The sequence below is a fragment of the Hemitrygon akajei genome, chromosome 3 (genome assembly GCF_048418815.1).
Source record: "Hemitrygon akajei chromosome 3, sHemAka1.3, whole genome shotgun sequence".
Taxonomy (NCBI): domain Eukaryota; kingdom Metazoa; phylum Chordata; class Chondrichthyes; order Myliobatiformes; family Dasyatidae; genus Hemitrygon; species Hemitrygon akajei.
In genome coordinates this window covers 100,341,626-100,361,140 of record NC_133126.1, presented here as the reverse complement: position 1 = coordinate 100,361,140, position 19,515 = coordinate 100,341,626, and the positions used below count along the sequence as shown (strand labels likewise).

The 19,515-nt window shown below is 41.4% G+C and overlaps 1 protein-coding gene across 5 annotated transcripts in view; it reads right to left on the bottom strand.

Moving 5' to 3' along the window:
• The window catches only part of ubr1 (ubiquitin protein ligase E3 component n-recognin 1), a 299,112-nt gene that overhangs the window by 42,271 nt on the left and 237,326 nt on the right, over nucleotides 1-19,515 (bottom strand). For all 5 annotated transcript variants that reach the window (XM_073040481.1, XM_073040482.1, XM_073040484.1 and 2 more), the window contains 3 exons: nucleotides 16,845-16,995; nucleotides 8,660-8,747; nucleotides 7,529-7,662 (listed from right to left, as the gene is read on the bottom strand). In XM_073040481.1, the coding sequence (XP_072896582.1) occupies nucleotides 7,529-7,662; nucleotides 8,660-8,747; nucleotides 16,845-16,995 (373 nt within the window). The remainder of the gene's footprint in view (nucleotides 1-7,528; nucleotides 7,663-8,659; nucleotides 8,748-16,844; nucleotides 16,996-19,515) is intronic.

Sequence of the window (19,515 nt, the reverse complement as noted above, 5' to 3'; positions counted from 1 at the left end):
CAGGACAGACTGGAGAACTTATCTAGTGAGGCATTATGGGTGGAACTAAGCAATAAAAAAGGTATGACCATATTAGTGGAGCTATATTCCAGTCTGAGGGATTTAGAGGAACAAATTTACAGAGATCGCAAAGTGTTTTAAGAAACATAAGGTTTAGTATGTGATTTTAACTTTCCACATATTGACTGGGACTCCTATACTGTGAAGGGACTAGATGGGATAGAGTTTGTTAACTGTGTTCAGGAAAATTTCCTTAATCAGTATAATTGAAGTCCCAATGACAGAGTGTGTGATACTTGAACTGCTTTTCAGGAATGAGACAGGGCAGATGATAGAAGCTTGTGCAGGGAAACACTTTGCATCTGGTGATCACAAAGCCATTAATTTCAAAGTAAATATGGAAAAAAGATAGGTCGGGTCTGTGGCTTGAGGATTTGTCAAGTGTGGATTGGGACAGGCTGTTTTCTGGCAAAGATGTACATGGTAAATGGGAGGCCTTCAAAAGTAAAATACCAGAGTACAAAGCTTGTATGTGCTTGTCAGAATAAAAAGTAAAGATAACAGGATAGGGAACTTTGGTTTTCAAGATATATTGAGGCCCTGGTAAAGGGAGAAAAAGAAGGTGCATAGCAGGTATAGATAAGTAGGAACAAATGGCGTACTTATGGTGCATAAGAAATACAAGAAAACACTTAGGAAAGAAATCAGGAGGGCTAAAAGAAGCAATGAGGTTGCCCAAGCAGACAAGATGAAGGAGAATCCTCAGGGATTCTACAGATAACATTAAGAGCAAAAGGATTGCAAGGGATAAAACTGGTCCTTCGGAAGATCAGAATGGTAATCCATCAGAATGTGTGGAGCCGAAAGAGACGAGGGAGATCTTAAGTAAATCTTTTGCATCTGTATTTACTCAGACAATGAACACAGAGTCTACAGAAGTGAGGCAAAGTGGCATTCACTTCATGGACCCTGTACAGATTACAGAGGAGGAAGTGCTTGCTGTCCTAAGGCAAATCAGGGTGGATAAATCCCCAGGGTCAAACAAAGTGTTCCTTCAGACCCTGTGGGAGGCAAGTACAGAAATTGCTGGAACCCTAGCAGAGATATTTAAATCATCCTTCATGACGTTGAGGTACCAGAGGATTGGAGGATAGCCAATGTTGTACTGCTGTTCAAGGAAGGATCTAAAAATAAACCAGGAAATTATAGGCCAGTGAGCCTGGCATCAGTAGTGGGAAAGGTATAGAAAGTATACTGAGTCACTGGATATACAAGTACTTAGATAGACATGAACTGATTAGGGCGATTCAGCACAGCTTCGTTGATGGTAGGTCATGTCTAACCAATCTTACGAAGTTTTTCAAGGAAGTTACCAGGAAAGGTGATGAGGCAAGGCAGTGGAAGTTATCTACATGGACTTCAGTAAGGTATTTAACAAGGTCTCACATGGGAGGTTGATCGAGAAGGTCAGTCACTCAGCATTCAAGATGATGTAGTAAATTAGATTAGGCATTGGCTTTGTGGGAGCTGTGAGAGAGTGGTAGCACAGATGGTTGCCTCTTGACTGGAGGCCTGTGACTTGTGGAGTGCCACAGGGATTGGTGTTGGGACCGTTGTTTGTTATCTATATCAACAATCTGGATGATAATGTTGTTAACTGTATCAGCAAATTTGCAGATGACACCATAATTGGAGGTGTAGTGGACAATGAGGAAGACTATTAGAACTCTCAGCAGGATCAGGACCAGCTGGTAAAATGGCAGATGGAATTTAATCCAGATGTGCGAGATGTTACAGTTCAGTAGGACCAATCAGGGTAGGTCTTGCACAGTGAACGTTAGACCTGATTGTGATTGTGGCAGAATGAAGGGATCTATGAATACAGGTCCATAATTCATTGAAAGTGATGTCTCAGGTAGATGGGGTCATAAAGAAAGCTTTTGGCATATTGGCCTTCATAAATCCAAGTTTTGAGTACAGGAGCTGGGATGTAATGTTGAAGTTGTAAAAGACATTGGTGAGGCCTAACTTGGAATATTGTGTGGGGCTTTGGTCACTTATCTACAGGAAAGATGCCAATAAGGTTGAAAGAGTACAGAGAAAATTCACAAGGATGTTACAGAGTCTGGGAGTCTGGAAGAGCTGGGTTATAAGGAAAGATTGAATCTGTTACTTTATTCCTTGGAACGTGGAAGATTGAGAGGAGATTGACAAAGGTATATACAAAATTATGCGGGGTACAGTTAGGTCAAATGCAAGCAGACTTTTTCACTGAGGTTGGGTGGTACTATAACTAGAGGTTATGGGTTAAGGGTGAAAAGTGAAAAGTGTAAGGGGAACATGAAGGAAATTTCTTTACTCAGAGAGTCTTGAGAGTGTGGAACGACCTGCCAATGGAATTCAAGCTTGATTTCAACGTTTAAGAAGAATTTGGGATAGGTACATGGATAGTTGGGGTATGGTCATGGAGCAGTGTAAATGGTTTTGCATGGACTAGAGGGGCCAAAGGGCCTGTTTCCTTACTGTACTTTTCTATGACTCCATGCAAAATTAGAAGGGAAATGAAACACTTAAAAAACAAAGGCACATAAAATCAGTGAAAGACTTGGCTCCAGTAAAATCCAAAAAGCTGTATGTGATGTGGAGGACCAGTTGTGCTGATGAGGTGTGTTCTGCACAGAGGTGCTCCATCCTCTCCCATTTGTGGGCAAGCCATTTCTGAATCCTTGCAGCCATCCCCATGGATCCCATCACTTTCAAATGAGCCTACCATGGGGAACCTTGTCAAATACCCTACTAAAATCCATATACTTCATTTCAACATTTTGTCACCTCTTTGACAAACTCAATTAGGCTCATGAAGCACAACCTAACCTTCAACAAAACTATGTTAATTATCCCTCATAAACCTATGCTTCTTCAAATGCTTGAAAATTATGCACCTAAGAATCCTATTGAATAGTTTGCCCACTAGTGATGTCAGAATCACTGGTCTGTAATTCCCAGTATTATCCTCATTAACTTTATTACAACAGAACAACATTTGCCATCCTCCAATCCTTTGGTACCACTCCTGTGGCCAGGGAGGATGCAAATATCAAGGTCCACCAAATTTTATTCCTTGCTTCCCATAGTAACCTGCGGTAAATATCTCATCTGGCCCCATTAACTCGTTTATCCTAATGTTTTTCAGAAGTTCCAACACTGACTCGTTCTCAACTGCGACATATTCCAGCACAATAGCTTGTTCTCACATTTGTCCAAGTCCTCCTCCTTTGATGAACACAGAAACAAAGTATTCATTAAGGACCTCCCTTACCTCTTCTGCCTTCAGGTGTTTCCCCATTTTATTCCCGACAGTTCAAACCTCACTCTAATCATCCTCTTGTTCTTCATGTACATGAAAAATACTGCCTTGGGGTTTTCCTTAATCTTTCTTGTATCTCTTTCTGGTTTTCCTAAGTCCCTAGATCTCTTCTTAAGCTTCTTTCCAGCTACCTTATAATTCTCAGGAGCCCTGCCTGACCTTTGCTTCTGAAATCTTAAGTCGGCCATCTTCTTTCTCTTGACTAAATATCCCACTCTTCATGTCAATCATGGTTCTTAACTCTACCATCATTCTCCTATGAGTGGGAAAAATCTGTTTCAAAATCTGTTCTCCCATCTTTAAAGCTATGCCTTCCTCCCCTCTAAAGGACTTAAAAACAACAGTTGTGACCAAACATTGGGTCGCCTACCTCTTAAGGTGATTTAGGTGGGATATTTTGTTTGGCAGTTCACATAAAATTGCTGGGGATTAGTTAACAAGTTTAAAAATAGTTATTGCTTATGAAACCCCACTGGTTTCCTTGGCTGTGTACGTCTAGGGAATACACACTCCAGTCCTGCCAAACCCGTGAGATTGAGATGGCTCTCCCACCCCAAACCTAGGTTTGTGTGGATGCTCTTTAATTAACAACCCTGTTACAACACTGTGCCAAGAAATAACAGACAACACACTGCATATGATTAAAGGAATTATAATTATGTATCTTAACTTAATTAAAGGGTTAGTGAAGAAAGAATACAGAAAATGGCCCATTATAATTAAACAGTCAAATGTGCACAAGTTGGAGCTCAACTCTTCCAAACGTCATACATATTCACCGATCCTCAGTAGACCCTGACACCTTGCTCCATTGAATCATGTTCCCCATCCTACAACCGGTTCTCTCCAGTGTCGTCTCTCTTTATCTTCCCTCACTGGAAGGCTCACATTCCAAAGCACCCGTTATCTCTACCACAACCCAAACACTGCTTCTACAGAAAGACCATTAGATTAGCAGTGAAACCTTTCCCAGGTGTTACACTTCGCTTTCAGATTGGGATTTTGTGTGTGTTTTTGCCCTTTCTTTTTTCTTACACAAATGTATGTTAATCAAAATGGCTTCTTTGTTTGTTAAAAGTAAAAATGTTTCTTTGTTATGCTAACTGGTGAGAGAGTGCTTTTTCTTGCAGAGCACTCTTGAAGCTTGTTTGGGTTATAGTTACTGATAACGAGAATTGTATTCATTTGTTAACCAATTGGGATAGATGTTATTCTCTCTTGTGGATCTGTGAGCTGTTATTGTGCGGGTCTTTTGGGGAGTCGGAAAGGAGACCACGAGGAAGGTGGGCGGGTGCTGGAGGCGCTGCTGGTCGATCACCGAGGGTGGTCCCAGTGCGCGGGTCGTGGAGGTCAGAGAAGATCGAAGAGTGGACGTAAGAATCAATGGTTGAGCTCCAATGATGTGCACTAATTGACTGAACCCTGACAAGTTCTGGCACCTTTTTCTTTACTTTCATATATATTGTATTGTTATTAATCACTTAGTTCTAGTAAGATTTATAAAGTGTATTCTGTAAACGTACATGGTGAGTGCGAATTTGTATTAGTGTGCATTTCACAGCATCCACGTATACGGGAGGCGCAGTTTGGCGGGTGGACGAATCTTCCCCTAGACATACGCCAGCTGATCATGTAAGCGTTACACAAACTAGACTTCCTATTCACTAAAACAGTGGTCCCCAACCACCGGACTGAGGAAATGATATGATTTGGCGATATGAAACAATATGATTCAGCTGCACCTTTCCTCGTTCCCTGTCACGCCCACTGTTGAACACACGCGAGGCCATTATGCATGCGAGGTCATTACCCACGCGAGGTCATCAATCTGTCATTAACCTACAACTACTCAATGAGTAAAAAACGAACGTCGCTTGAGAGTTTCTTTGGAAGAGGTGGTAGGGGACATAAAAGGCCTGATGATGATGATAATGCAGAGACAGCTGAGGCCGAGACTGCAAAAAAAAGCTTCCTTCAACAGAAAATACGATGAATTGTACCTAAAATATGGCTTTATTGCGACCGATGACTCGCACGCTCCAAGCCCCCTGTGTATGATATATGAAGACAAGTTGTCTAATGAGGCAATGAAGCCCTCAAAACTGCTTTGGCACCTTGAGTCCAAGCACCATGCACTTAAAGACAATCCCATTGAATTTTTTGAGCGGAAAAAACATGAGCAAGCAAGACAGAAGCAAGTGCTAAGAGCCACCATCTCCATAAATGCTGCTGCTCTGAGAGTGTCATACTTAGTGGCTAGCCGTATTGCTAAGGCTAAGAAGCCTTTCACTGTTGGTGAAGAATTGATTCTGCCTGCTGCCAAGGACATGTGACGTGAACTGTAGGGAGAAGCTGCAGCTAACAAGATGCACAGGTTTCTCTTTCAGCTACCACAATTTCAAGAAGAATCAATGACATAGTGGAGGACATCAAAGCACAGCTGTTGGAATGGCTTAACGAGTCACCATGGTATACTATCCAGGTCGACAAGTCTACCGATGTTGACAACAAGGCAATTCTGCTGGTTTCTATGCAATATATATTTCAAGACGATGTGCACGAGGATATGTTGTGTGCAGTGCTGCTGCCAACTAACACAACTGGGCAGAACTATTCAAGTCTTTGAATGACTACATGTCAGGCAAAGTGGACTGGTCATTCTGTGTTGACCACAGCATCTGCAGTGCACTTTGTGGTTAACATTCTGTGTTGGAATATGCATAGACGGGCTGCAGCTATGACTGGACTGCTGTCTGGTTTCACTACCCGAGTCAAAGAGGTTGCTCTTGAATGCCAGTCTACACACTGTGTCATACACAGGGAAATGCTGGCCAGACAAAAAATGTCACCTGATCTTAACAGTGTATTGAGTGACGTCGTTGAAGTTATCAATCACATCAAAGCAAAAGCCCTTAACTCACGTCTGTTTGAGCAGCTTTGTGAGGAACTGGATACAGAGCACAAACGCCTTCTCTTACACACTGAAGTCAGGTGGCTTTCAAGGGAGAGAGCCCTGGCCAGGGTTTTTGAGTTAAGAGAGCCGTTACAGAGATTTCTTTCAGGAAAAAAGTCACCACTGGCAGCACACTTCAGTGACGAGGAGTGGATAGCAAACTTGCTTATCTGTGTGACATCTTCAACCTGTTCAATGAACTCAATTTGTCACTTCAGGGGAGAATGACAACTGTCTTCAAGTTGGCAGGTAAAGTGTCTGCTTTCAAAGCCAAACTGGAACTGTGGGGATGGCGAGTAGACAGGGGCATATTTGACATGTTCCCAACATTAGCTGGGATTTTGGGAGAGACTGAGGCTGCACTGTCCTTCTCACAGCTAGTGCGTGATCATCTATCTTTGCTGTTGACAGAATTCGAGCGTTACTTCCCAACCGCAAATGACCCAAGATGTGCAAAGGAATGGATCCGTGACCCATTTGTGAATGTCCCCGGTGAATCATCCATGTCAGCACGAGAAGAAGATCAACTCCTCCAGCTTGCAAATGACAGTGGGCTGAAAAGTATGTTTGACATTAACATCTCTGCCAGCATTCTGGATCAAAGTCAAGGCTGAATATCCTGAGATACCCACAAAAGCACTGAAAACATTGCTTCCATTTCCAACATCATATCTCTGCGAAGCGGGGTTTTCTGCAATGAATGCAACGAAAACTAAATTGTGGAATAGACTAGACATAGGGAACCCCCTTTGAGTATCGCTGTTTCTCATCACCCCTTGATGGGACCGTCTTGTTGCAGGGAAACAAGCCCAGGGCTCCCACTGATTCAGCGATATTGGTGTGTTGCAATGATTTTATATGTTCATATGAGGAAAATATGTGCTGTGTGTTTAATATCCAAACGTTACTTAAAATGTTATGATGCTATTGACTTATGAGTTATAATTGACTTATCACTATATTCATGTAAGGAAAATATGCCCTGTGTGTTTAATATTAAATTCGTTAGATAAACCCATTTAGAAATTAAATTAAGTGTATTAGGCACTTATAAGTGAATTATAGTTGACTTATCACCTATATTCTGGTCATGATTAACACCACCTCACTCCCGTCGGCTGGTTTGCAAGAATTTTGCAGTGCAAAAAAGGTTGGTGACCCCTGCACTAAAACATACTTCCCCAAACTTGTAATAGTCTTTCACTTACCTTTTGAAAGATCCCCAGGTGGTGGCACACCAAGCAGGTAGTTGAAGAACAAGGCAGAACAGCGGAGGAATGGAGTGATGCCACACTTCACACAATTCCACAAGTACCAGCCATGGGGCTTACTTTCTAAACATCTATTAATAAGTGCAAGTTATTCCAATGTATTTAGCACAAAGTAAACAAAACCTTTGCTTTGCTGCACAAACAATAGAAAATCTGCAGATGCTGGAAATCTGAGCAACATACACAAAATACTGGAGGAACTCTGTAGGCCAGGCAGTATCTAGTGTCCTGCCGAAGGGTTCTGGCCTGAAACATCAACTATACTCTTTTCCTAGATGCTGCCTGGCCTGCTGAGTTCCTCCAGCATTTTGTGTACATTGCTTTGCTGCAACCTGAATTCCAAGAGAGAATAAGCAAAATTACAGTAATTCACATTAAAATATTAAGTGACTCAAACACTGCACTGAATTCCCCTTTCAATAAATGAAATGACAGATATAAAAGGAGAACAGTTTTATGCTAATAAAACATGGCAGAGTGCTACGATAAAAGTAGACCTTAAGAGAGAGAAGTCTTATGAAACCAAGACCAAATTTAGAAGGCATGGAATTTGTTGTTGTGGCAGCAGTACAGTACAAATGAAGGAGACTGGGGCTGGCCACATTTTGACCTGGAGTTAAACAGACTGGGGCTGGCTACAAGGAGAATGGCAATGATCGAATGAAGGTGACTGAAGGGCACCAATGAAAGAGATCAAGGTGATTTAGCCCATGCTCCATCTTAGTTCAATTTTTTTTAATTGACTTCAATTCTCCTCCAAGGTTAAGATATTATCTCACATATTCAAACAAAATAAAAGGCATGCTGCTTCTGGTAAGAGATTCCAACTTCTAATACATTCAAATTTCTCCTCGGTGACTAGTAGAAGTAAATTTCAAAGACTAAGATTGACTGACATTATTATTAATCTTCATACACTGGATGAAGATTCCTAAAACATTGCGCTGATGATTTAATACCTTGGTTGGTTATTGATTAAGTCCCGTCAGGAACACCATGCCTGCTGAAAGTTATACAGATCAAGAAGCCATTCGACCACAATCATTTTTTCCTCCTGATGTTGCATACCTGCCTGTGTATTCTTGAAGAGTTTCATAAAGTTCTGCTGCTGAATGGGTCTCCTCACTTTCCTCTCCTTCCTTCTCCATGGGACAGTCTGTTCATTAAAAATGTGCCATTACATTTCATACTAGTGTCTTCAATTGTCATCAGGTAAATTATTTGGTTTAGAAAGGGATCCAAATAAAATGGACAAACAAAATCTTGGTGAGTTTATATGCCAATACACGTTGCATCATGTGCTTCAAGAACTTGTGACACCTAAAGGCCGATAAGCAGAAAGGTCAAACAATTCCAACCAAATGAGAATTCAATTCTCAGAACCCTACTATCGGCGATTTGGACAGAGCACAGATATTGCTTGCCAAGATATTATGGTATTTGGAACTATAGTTCTCACAGATCAAATCTTTTATTCAGGTCAAATACTCCCATATTGAATGAAAAACACTCATCTGGAGTATGCAGGACACACTAGTCCTACACTCTCTCAAAAAAACTAGCAACATCACCACTCTTTTGCACTTATACCCATTAATTCAAAGGCTGTTGTATATCTAGTCAAGAAGAAAAGACAAGCTTACAAATGGTTCAAAAAACTAGATAACGATAGAGATCTAGAAGGGGCCATGAGAAGGTCTTGGCAGATAGGATTAAGGAAAACCCCCAGGCATTCTACAGGTATGTGAAGAGCAAGAGGATAAGATGTGAGAGAATAGGACCAATCAAGTGTGACAGTAGAAAAGTGTTTATGGAACTGGAGGAGATAGCAAAGGTAACTTAATGAGTACTTTGCTTCAGTATTTACTATGGAAAAGGATCTTAGCAATTGTTGGGATGAACTACAGCAGACTGAAAAGCTTGAGCATATAGATATTAAGAAAGAGGATGTGCTGGAGCTTTTGGAAAGCATCAACTTGGATCATCCGCCCTGCTCTGCTGGGTGAGAAGCTGATAGTGATGCAGGTGGATGCTTCCCTGGTGTCATGGATTACTGACTACCTTACTGGCAGACCACAGTACGTGCGCTTGCAACAGTGTGTGTCAGACAGAGTAGTCAGCAGCACTGGGGCTCCACAGGGGACCGTCCTGTCTCCCTTTCTCTTCACCATCTACACCTCGGACTTCAACTACTGAACAGTCTTGCCATCTTCAGAAGTTTTCTGATGACTCTGCCATAGTTGGATGCATCAGCAAGGGAGATGAGGCGGAGTACAGGGCTACAGTGGGAAACTTTGTCACATGGTGCAAGCAGAATCATCTGCAGCTTAATGTGAAAAAGACTAAGGAGCTGGTGGTGGACCTGAGGGGGGCTAAGGCACCGGTGACCCCTGTTTCCATCCAAGGGGTCAGTGTGGACATGGTGGAGGATTACAAATACCTGGGAATACGAATGGACAATAAACTGAACTGGTCAAAGAACACTGAGGTTGTCTACAAGCAGGGTCAGAGCCGTCTCTACTTCCTGAGGAGACTGAGGTTCTTTAATATCTGCTGAACGATGCTGAGGATGTTCTACGAGTCTGTGGTGGCCAGTGCTATCATGTTTGCTGTTGTGTGTTAGCGCAGCAGGCTGCAGGTAGCAGACACCAACAGAATCAACAAACTCATTCGTAAGGCCAGTGATGTTGTGGGGGTGGAACTGGATTCTCTGACGGTGGTGTCTGAAAAGAGGATGCTGTCCAAGTTGCATGCCATCTTGGACAATGTCTCCCATCCACTCCATAATGTACTGGTCAGGCACAGGAGTACATTCAGCCAGAGACTCATTCCACTGAGATGCAACACTGAGCGTCATAGGAAGTCATTCCTGCCTGTGGCCATCAAACTTTGCAACTCCTCCCTCAGAGTGTCAGACACCCTGAGCCAGTAGGCTGGTCCTGGACTTATTTCCACTTGGCATAATTTACTTATTATTATTTAATTGTTTATGGTTTATATTGCTATATTTCTACACTATTCTTGGTTGGTGCGACTGTAACGAAAACCAGTTTCCCTCGGGATCAATAAAGTATGTCTGTCTGAATAAGTCACCGGGACCAGATGAGATGTACTCCAGGCTACTGTGGGAGGCGAGGGAGGAGATTGCTGAGCCTCTGGCGACGATCTTTGCATCATCAGTGGGGACGGGAGAGGTTCCGGATGTTGCTCCATTATTCAAGAAAGGGAGTAGAGATAGCCCAGGAAATTATAGACCAGTGAGTCTTACTTCAGTGGTTGGTAAGCTGATGGAGAAGATCCTGACAGGCAGGATTTATGAACATTTGGAGAGGCATAATATAATTGGAATAGTCAGCATGGCTTTGTGAAAGGCAGGTTGTGCCTTACGAGCCTGACTGAATTTTTTGAGGATGTGACTAAACACATCGATGAAGTTAGAGCAGTAGATGTAGTGTATATGGATTTCAGCAAGGCATTTGACAAGGCACCCCATGCAAGGCTTTTTGAGAAAGTAAGGAGGCATGGGATCCAAGGGGACATTGCTTTGTGGATCCAGAACTGGCTTGCCCACAGAAGGCAAAGAGTGGTTGTAGACGGGTCATATTCTACATGGAGGTTGGTGACCAGTGGTGTGCCTCAGGGATCTGTTCTGAGACCCCTTCTCTTCATGATTTTTATAAATGACCTGGATGAAGAAGTGGAGGGATGGGTTAGTAAATTTGCTGATGACACAAAGCTTGGAGGTGTTGTGGATAGTGTGGAGAGCTGTCAGAGGTTACAGCGGGACATCGATAAGATGCAAAACTGGGCTGAGAAGTGGCAGATGGAGTTCAACCCAGATAAGTGTGAGGTGGTTCATTTTTGTAGGTCAAATATGATGGCAGAATATAGTGTAAATGGTAAGACTCTTGGCAGTGTGGAGGATCAGAGGGATCTTGGGGTCTGAGTCCATAAGACAGTCAAAGCTGCTGTGCAGGTTGACTGCATGTTAAGAAAGCATATGTACAGGCCGATCTCTCTGCTCAATGTTGATGTAAAGATCTTAGCTAAAGTGTTGGCTCATAGATTAGAAACCATTATTCCCTCCATTATCTCTGATGACCAAACAGGCTTTATTAAAAACCGTCTCCCTTTTTTTAACATTCGGCGTCTATTTAATATTTTATACTCAGTTCCAACTGGGACTCCTGAATGTGTTATCTCCCTTGATGCGGAGAAAGCATTTGATCGTATAGAGTGGAACTACCTTTTTGCAGTCTTAGAAAAATTTGACCTCGGCCAAAGTTTCATCTCTTGGATCCAATTGCTGTACCTGTGTCCTACTGCTTCTGTTCTAACTAATTTTCAGAAATCCCAAGTATTTAATCTCAAACATGGCACCCGTCAGGGAAGCCCCTTAAGTCCCTTTCTCTTTGATTTGGCTATAGAACCTCTGGCGATAGCATTTCGAAATTGTCCTGAATTGACCGGGATTTGGAGAGGGGGTGTTGAGCATAAAGTTTCTCTCTATGCTGATGACTTATTACTCTTTCTCTCAAATCCGTCTACATCCTTACCTCTAATGTTTTCACTTCTTGACCAGTTTAGCCAGATCTCTGGCTATAAACTCAACTTACATAAGAGTGAACTTTTTCCAATTAATAAAGAAGCACAAGAACTAATATTTCGTGATCTCCCTTTTAAAGTAGTCCATAATCAATTTACTTATCTTGGAATTACAGTCACAAGGAAGTTTAAAGATTTCTTTCGTGAAAACTTTGTCAATCTTTCATATACTATAAAACAGAGTCTGGTACAATGGTCACCTCTATCTATGTCCTTGGTAGGTCGTATTAATGTTGTTAAAATGTATGTTCTCCCCAAATTTTTATACTTATTTCAATCTATCCCAATTTTTATTCCTAAATCCTTTTTTGATTCCTTAGACTCTATTATTTTGTCATATCTGTGGCAGAATAAGTGCTCTAGAATTAATAAAATCCACCTCCAGAAATCTAAAAAAAGAGGGTGGCATGGCTTTACCTAACTTTCGCTTATATTACTGGGCAGCTAATATACGTTGTGCTGCTTTCTGGTCTTTCTTCCACGGTCAACCCGAGTGCCCTAACTGGGTGGCAATGGAGTTGAGCTCCACTAAAGAATTATCTATATCTGCACTTCTTGGCTCTGCACTCCCTAGCAGTCTGCCCAGATCAATAGCTAACCCTCTGGTTAGACACACTTTGCGTATATGGGCTCAGTTCAGGAAATGCTATGGTTTCCAGGGGTTTTCCGTTTCTAGCCCTGTCGCACATAATCACCTTTTTTTACCTACTACGTACGATTCAGCATTCCATGTTTGGTACAGGAAGGGCATTAGACATTTTGAAGATCTCTTCATTGATAATCGCTTCGCTTCTTTTCAGCAGCTCTCCGTTAAGTTCAACCTGCCTAATGCTCACTTTTTCAGATATCTCCAAATCCGACACTTTACTGCTCCTTTAATTCCTAACTTTTCTGAAATGCCTGCGAAAAATGCTATGGACCTATTTCTTACCATTAATCCACTAGGTAAAGGTTTAATTTCAATTATCCGAGATAAACGAGCAGCCTTACGACGGGCCCCTGTGGATAAAATTAAAATGGCCTGGGAGCAGGATTTAAATATCTCCTTATCCGAGGAGAGCTGGGACTCAGTTCTCAAATCAGTCAACTCAACCTCCCTTTGTGCTCGCCATTGCCTCTTACAGTTTAAGATTGTTCATAGAGTCCATATGTCTAAATCTAAACTATCTCGATTCTACCCTGGCATTAGTCCGCTCTGTGATAAATGCAAGAGGGGCGTGGCCTCTCTCATCCATATGTACTGGTTCTGTCCTAGCTTGGAGAAATTTTGGAAAGATGTCTTCACTACATTATCGGGTATTCTGAATCAGCACCTAGAACCTAACCCCTTAATTGCTCTGTTCGGTTTTTGGGGCGAGACAGATTTATGTCTGGGTCCGACCAAATGCCGAATACTATCCTTTGCCTCTCTCCTGGCGAGACGCTTGATCCTCCTCAGATGGAGAGATGTTGCCCCGCCCACTCATGCACAATGGCTTAACGGCATTATGGCCTGCTTGGACCTCGAAAAAATTCATTATTCAGTTCTTAATTCGGATCTAAAGTTCCATAAGGTCTGGGGACCTTTTATCGAGTACTTTCATAACCTTCCTCCTGACTAGGGTTTTTTTTTCTTTTTTTTTCTTCTTTTCGGTCCCTTGCTTTCAGCTCCCTTTTTTTTTCTGGTAGTAGGCATTATTATCCTCTGTTGCTAAGTGTATTCACAGTCTGGGAATTTGACTGTCCGGACTTATACTCTTTATACTGTGTGGTGGTTGGTCTGGAGTTGTTATTGTTTTTTTTCTTGTGTTGTGGGGCTTGGGGAGGACACTAAGCTCACTTGTCTTTAATTTAGGTGCTTTTTTGTTAAATTCTCTTCCTTTGTAGCACATTGTTATTGTATGCTTAATCTTGCACTGTATTAATGCTCCTCATTGGGATTTGGGGTTTTTAATTTTGTAAAATGTTTTGAAAAATTAATAAAAAAATTTAAAAAAAAGAAAAAAAAAAAAAAGCATATGGTGCACTGGCCTTCAGCAAATTTAGGAGCCGAGAGGTAATGTTGCAGCTATATAGGACCCTGGTCAGACCCCACTTGGAGCACTGTGCTCAGTTCTGGTCTCCTCACTATAGGAAGGATGTGGAAACCACAGAAAGGGTGCAGAGATTTACAAGGATGTTGCCTAGATTGGGGAGCATGCCTTATGAGAATAGGTAGAGTGAACTCAGCCTTTTTTCCTTGCAGCGACAAAGGATGAGAGATGACCTGATAGAGGTTTATAAGATGATGAGAGGCATTGCTCATGTGGATAATCAGAGGCTTTTTCCCCAAGGCTGAAATGGCTAGTACGAGAGGGCACAGTTTTAAGGTGCCTGGAAGCAGGGACAGAGGAGATGTCAGGGTTAAGATCTTTTTTTACGCAGAGGGTGGTGGGTGCGTGGAATGGGCTGCTGGCGACGGTGGTGGAGGCATGTACGATAGGGCCTTTTAAGAGACTCCTGGACAGGTACATGGACCTCAGAAAAATAGAGGGCTATGGGCAACCCTAGGTAATTTCTAAGATAAGGACATGTTCAGAAAAGCTTTGTAGGCCGAAGGATCTGTATTGTGTTGTAGGTTTTCTATGTTTCTAATTCAAACCCTCTGAGCTAAATCACAAAGAACATTCTTCCACCCATCATCTTATGGCCAACCAACATGTTTCTCTGAGTAAACATATCAACTTAGTGACCTGCACTGATTCCTGGTTCTAAAACACACCCCTCTTAAAATTCTCCTTCTCAAGTCCATGGCCTCATTATATCCCGTCATTAAACTCTCCAATTTCTCCACCCCCCCGAAGTGTTTCCATCTGGTCCATAATCTCCTACTTGTTTGCCTCCACTTTATACCTTCTTAATTAGACTCCAGCATTTGTAGCATCTTGTGTCTCTACTTCACACTTTCAATCCAATCCTCTACCTTCACCCTCCCCTTCCCCCCTCCCCCTGCATCTATCTCTACCCTATCACCCACCATTTCCCAACTCCAGTGCTTGCCCTTCTGGCTCCGTCAGCCTTTCATCCCCCTCCTCACCTGGTTCTACCCATCACCTACCAGGTCCCATTTCACAACCCTCTCAATCTCTTTATAATGGACGTCTCCTATCTAAACTCTCTTTGATGCAGAGTCTTGTCCCAAAACATTGAGTATCTTTTTGCCTCCCAGGAAGTTCCTCTAGCAGTTGTTTTCTTTTTGCTCTAAACTCTTCCAGATTTGGAAATACTCTAAGAATGTGAAATTCTTTGGATTCTTCTTGGAACAATATTCACCTGGTCCCATCAATGTTTGTCCATAAGGTCTTGGTTTTGTATTCCAAAACTTATACCCCACTTCTTCTTTGTTTCACTCTACTAATATTGCTGCCTTTAGCATTAATTTTTGTTAGCTTGCACTTTTGTCTATTGTCTTTGCATATTGTGCCACATCAAAAGGTATTACATAAATCCATGAGCACCATGGTAGTTTAGCAGTTAGCATGATGATATTACAGCTCAGGGTGTTGGAGTTAAATCATGGTGTCCTCTATAAGGAGTAAATCCTCCCTGTGGAATGCATGGATTTTCTCCAGGTCCTCTCGTTTCCTCCCACAGTCCAAAGACATACTGGGTCAATTAAATGGTTATTGTAAATTGTCCTGTGATTAGGTTATTGTTACACTGGGGTTGTCAGAGGTTGCTGGGTAGTGGTTGCTGTGATATTTCTCAAAATAAATAAGTGCAGTAGCAGTAGCTAAGCATGTTTTAGCGTGGGTAGGGAGTAAAATTTGTTGATGCAATTACTCCAAAAGTTATTTTGAGGTGTTCCAACAATTAGTGGCCATCTCTAATTGTTTAGATATTAACTCCAACAACTAGACATTGAAATGAGAAAAAACAAGAATGCTGATACTAGTTTAGTTTCATTCACATTAGAGGAACACAGGAAATTCTCTTAAAGGTAGGTATGACCCACATTTGTTTAAATGTATAAAAATGTAAGTGTCTTCTAGGTTTCAACCTGTATATTGGCTGAAAAAACTACAGAATGTGTCTGAGGGATTTAAGATTTTAAAAATATAATGCAGTCAAAGACAAAATTTATGTTGAGATGCTAAATGTTAAGAATATCAGAAGACTTCATTTAATACACTGCCCTGACGATTTTCCACAATCACTCAACTATGTAGATGAAGGAAAGAGCAGGCATGAAACTTAGGAAATATCCATTATTACCCTCCTTCACCTTTAGTGTTCAGGAACACTAAAGGATTTACAGAAATGGGAGTTAACTCTTATTTTATTTACTATCAATTTACTCCACCATTCTTTCCAATTTAATGGTTAATAACTTATTTGCTGCTAGTATTGATGAGTCGTAGAATCCAGAGGGGAATGTAGAGAGAATAAAAAGGAATAGGTGTAGACTGATTATAGACTAGGTGTGAATGCATGCTTCATGGTTGGCACAGATTCAATGGACCTGTTTCTGTGCTGGATGACTATGAATTTCTAAACACTACAAAAGTATGTCTCATTCTGTGGGGGAGAAAAAGACATTGAGATAATTCTATGTTTATAATCCCATTTATGTTGACAGTAACGCTTGGATTATAGTGACTCTTGTAGTATTTGTATTTGTAAGTCTCACCTGTTGTTGAGGTAAAAAGTATCTGCACGATATGTGCCATGGTAACCAGATGGAAGAGGTAGAGGTTGTTGAAAGCACAGCTAATATCCGAGGGTTGCAGCTCCACAGTCTCTTCCCAATACAATGAAGGAAATGCTAAGACTAGACTTACCTTGAAAAAAAAAAATCACATGAAACAAACCCTTTAGAATTAAACTAATAGATTCTTTAAAAAAAAAGCATATCATTAAACATACAAACCAAGCAACTACTTGCAGCTTAAGCATGGAACTCATTCACATATTTGAAGAGAAAACTCCAAGACTTTTGGCACTGAGATGAGATGAGATTAGATTAGATTCAACTTTATTGTCATTGTGCTGAGTACAGATACAAAGCCAATAAAATGCAATTAGCATCTGACCAGAAGTGCAAAAGAATAGAGTTATTTACAAAATATTTGTGAATAAAAAGTAAGTGCTACAGCATACAAATATAAAAGTACTGAGACAGTACAATGAGGGTGCAATACTGCTTAGTGCTGTGATGTGAGGTTCAGCAGGGTCACAGCCTCAGGGAAGAAGCTCTTCCTGAGCAGAAGCAGAGGCTCCTGAAGCGCCTACCGGATGGGAGGAGAGTAAAAAGTCCATGGTTAGGGCGAGATGCATCCTTGATAATGCTTTTCGCCCTGCCCAGGCAGCATTTATGATAAATGTTCTTAATGGTGGGCAATTGGGTGCCGATAATCTGCTGGGCAGTTTTCACCACCCGCTGGAGTGTTTGCGGTCCGATACAGGACAATTACCATACCATACTGAGATGCAGTTGGTGAGTATGCTCTCAACTGTACAGCGGTAAAAGTCCGTCAGTATCCTGGGAGAGTGGTGAGCTTTCTTGATGCTCCATAGGATGGAGGAGTTCAGGGACCAGGTGAGATTATTGGAAATGTGGACACCAAGAAATTTGAAGCTTGATGCAAGCTCCACTACAGCTCCATTAATGTAGATGGGGACATGAGTGTGGCTCCTTGCATGCCTGAAGTCCACAATGATCTCCTTGGTCTTCTGGGTGTTAAGGGCCAGGTTGCTGTTGGCACATCACCCGGCCAGGTGCTGAATCTCAACCCTGTAGGCTGGTCAGAGATGTGGTCAAAGAAAACCAATCATAAGAATAGTGTTGGATGACCTCCTTTGTCTCAATCTGTGACCAGGATTTAGTTAAAAACCTTTAAAATGTCAAGGTCAGGTACACAGGCTGAGGAAAGAAATGAATGTTATATATTATGTTTGAACTGCTTACACAGTTCTTCCCACCAGCACTTGAGGTAAAAGGCATGAATTTTTGGTTAAGTCACCAGAACAAGAGATCAATTCCTAATGGATAAGCTCCATAAAATATGTAGAATTGTAAAAATATTTGGTCAGCGTGGACATATTGGGCCGATGAGCTTGCTTCCATGCCATGTAATTCTATAACTCTCAAGAAAAGGCTGAGAACAATGAATTTAGAGGTTCAAAACCTCCTGATTGATTCTGCATTTGAGGTATTTAAAGTACTGTATCATCCTATTAATTCTATAAATCCTATTCATTTGATTAATTCTTAAAACAAACACTAGTTTTATCAACATTCAATGATCAGACCATATTGCATTCACATTCCTTCACAGCATACACAAGGTTCCAATGTCACCTCTGGCAGCTGACATCAAAAACAAAGAGTTAATCAGACCATAGATGACAGATGGATTTGTGCTTCAGAACATGATATTTATAGTTTCACTATAATTAGGGAGAAGGATAGGACTGGACCAAGGGTTGAGAATTTTGATTGGAGAAAGGCTAACTTTGAGGAGATGAGAAAGGATTTAGAAGGAGTCGATTGGGACAATTTGTTTTATGGGAAAGATGTAATAGAGAAATGGAGGTCATTTAAAGGTGAGATTTTGAGGGTACAGAATTTTTATGTTCCTGTTAGGTTGAAAGGAAAGGTTAAAAGTTTGAGAGAACCATGGTTGAAAACTTGGTTCAAAAAAATAGAGAGATCTATAATAAATATAGGCAGCATGGCTGGACTTCTGGTAAGATGGCGATTGTTTAGTTGCTCCGAACTTTTGCTCCATTATTCTTCTTACCTTTGCACTATGTGTCTCCCTTTTTAAACCTTAGTTAGGTATTTTATTAGTTCTCTTCTACCTGCTTGCGAACACATCTATCTTATAATGGCTACCAAAAGTACTAAAACCGGGAAAAAGGAAATTTCTACGGCTTTGCCGGCTGACATTCTCGCTATTCTGGAACAACATCGACAAGATACTTTAATGGATTTTAGAACTGAATTTAGAACTTCTTTCAACCAGCTGAATGTCAAACTGGATCAGATTAATGCTGGAGTGGATGATCATGCTGAACATTTATCTCGCATTGACGTAACTTCTGAAGATTTAAAACACTGTGTTCAATAACTTGAAACTCTCTGCTCCAACCTAAAGGAAAAGAATAGTAAACTTTTTTCCAAAATGGTGGATCTTGAAAATCGGAGCAGATGTTGCAATCTACGAATTCTTGGTTTGCCAGAGGCCACCGAAAAGGGCTCTCCCGTTGAATTTTTTTCCAAGTTTCTCTGTGAGATTTTCAGGAAAGAATTTTTTCCGACTCCACCTGAGCTTGAAAGGGCACACAGGATCTATGTT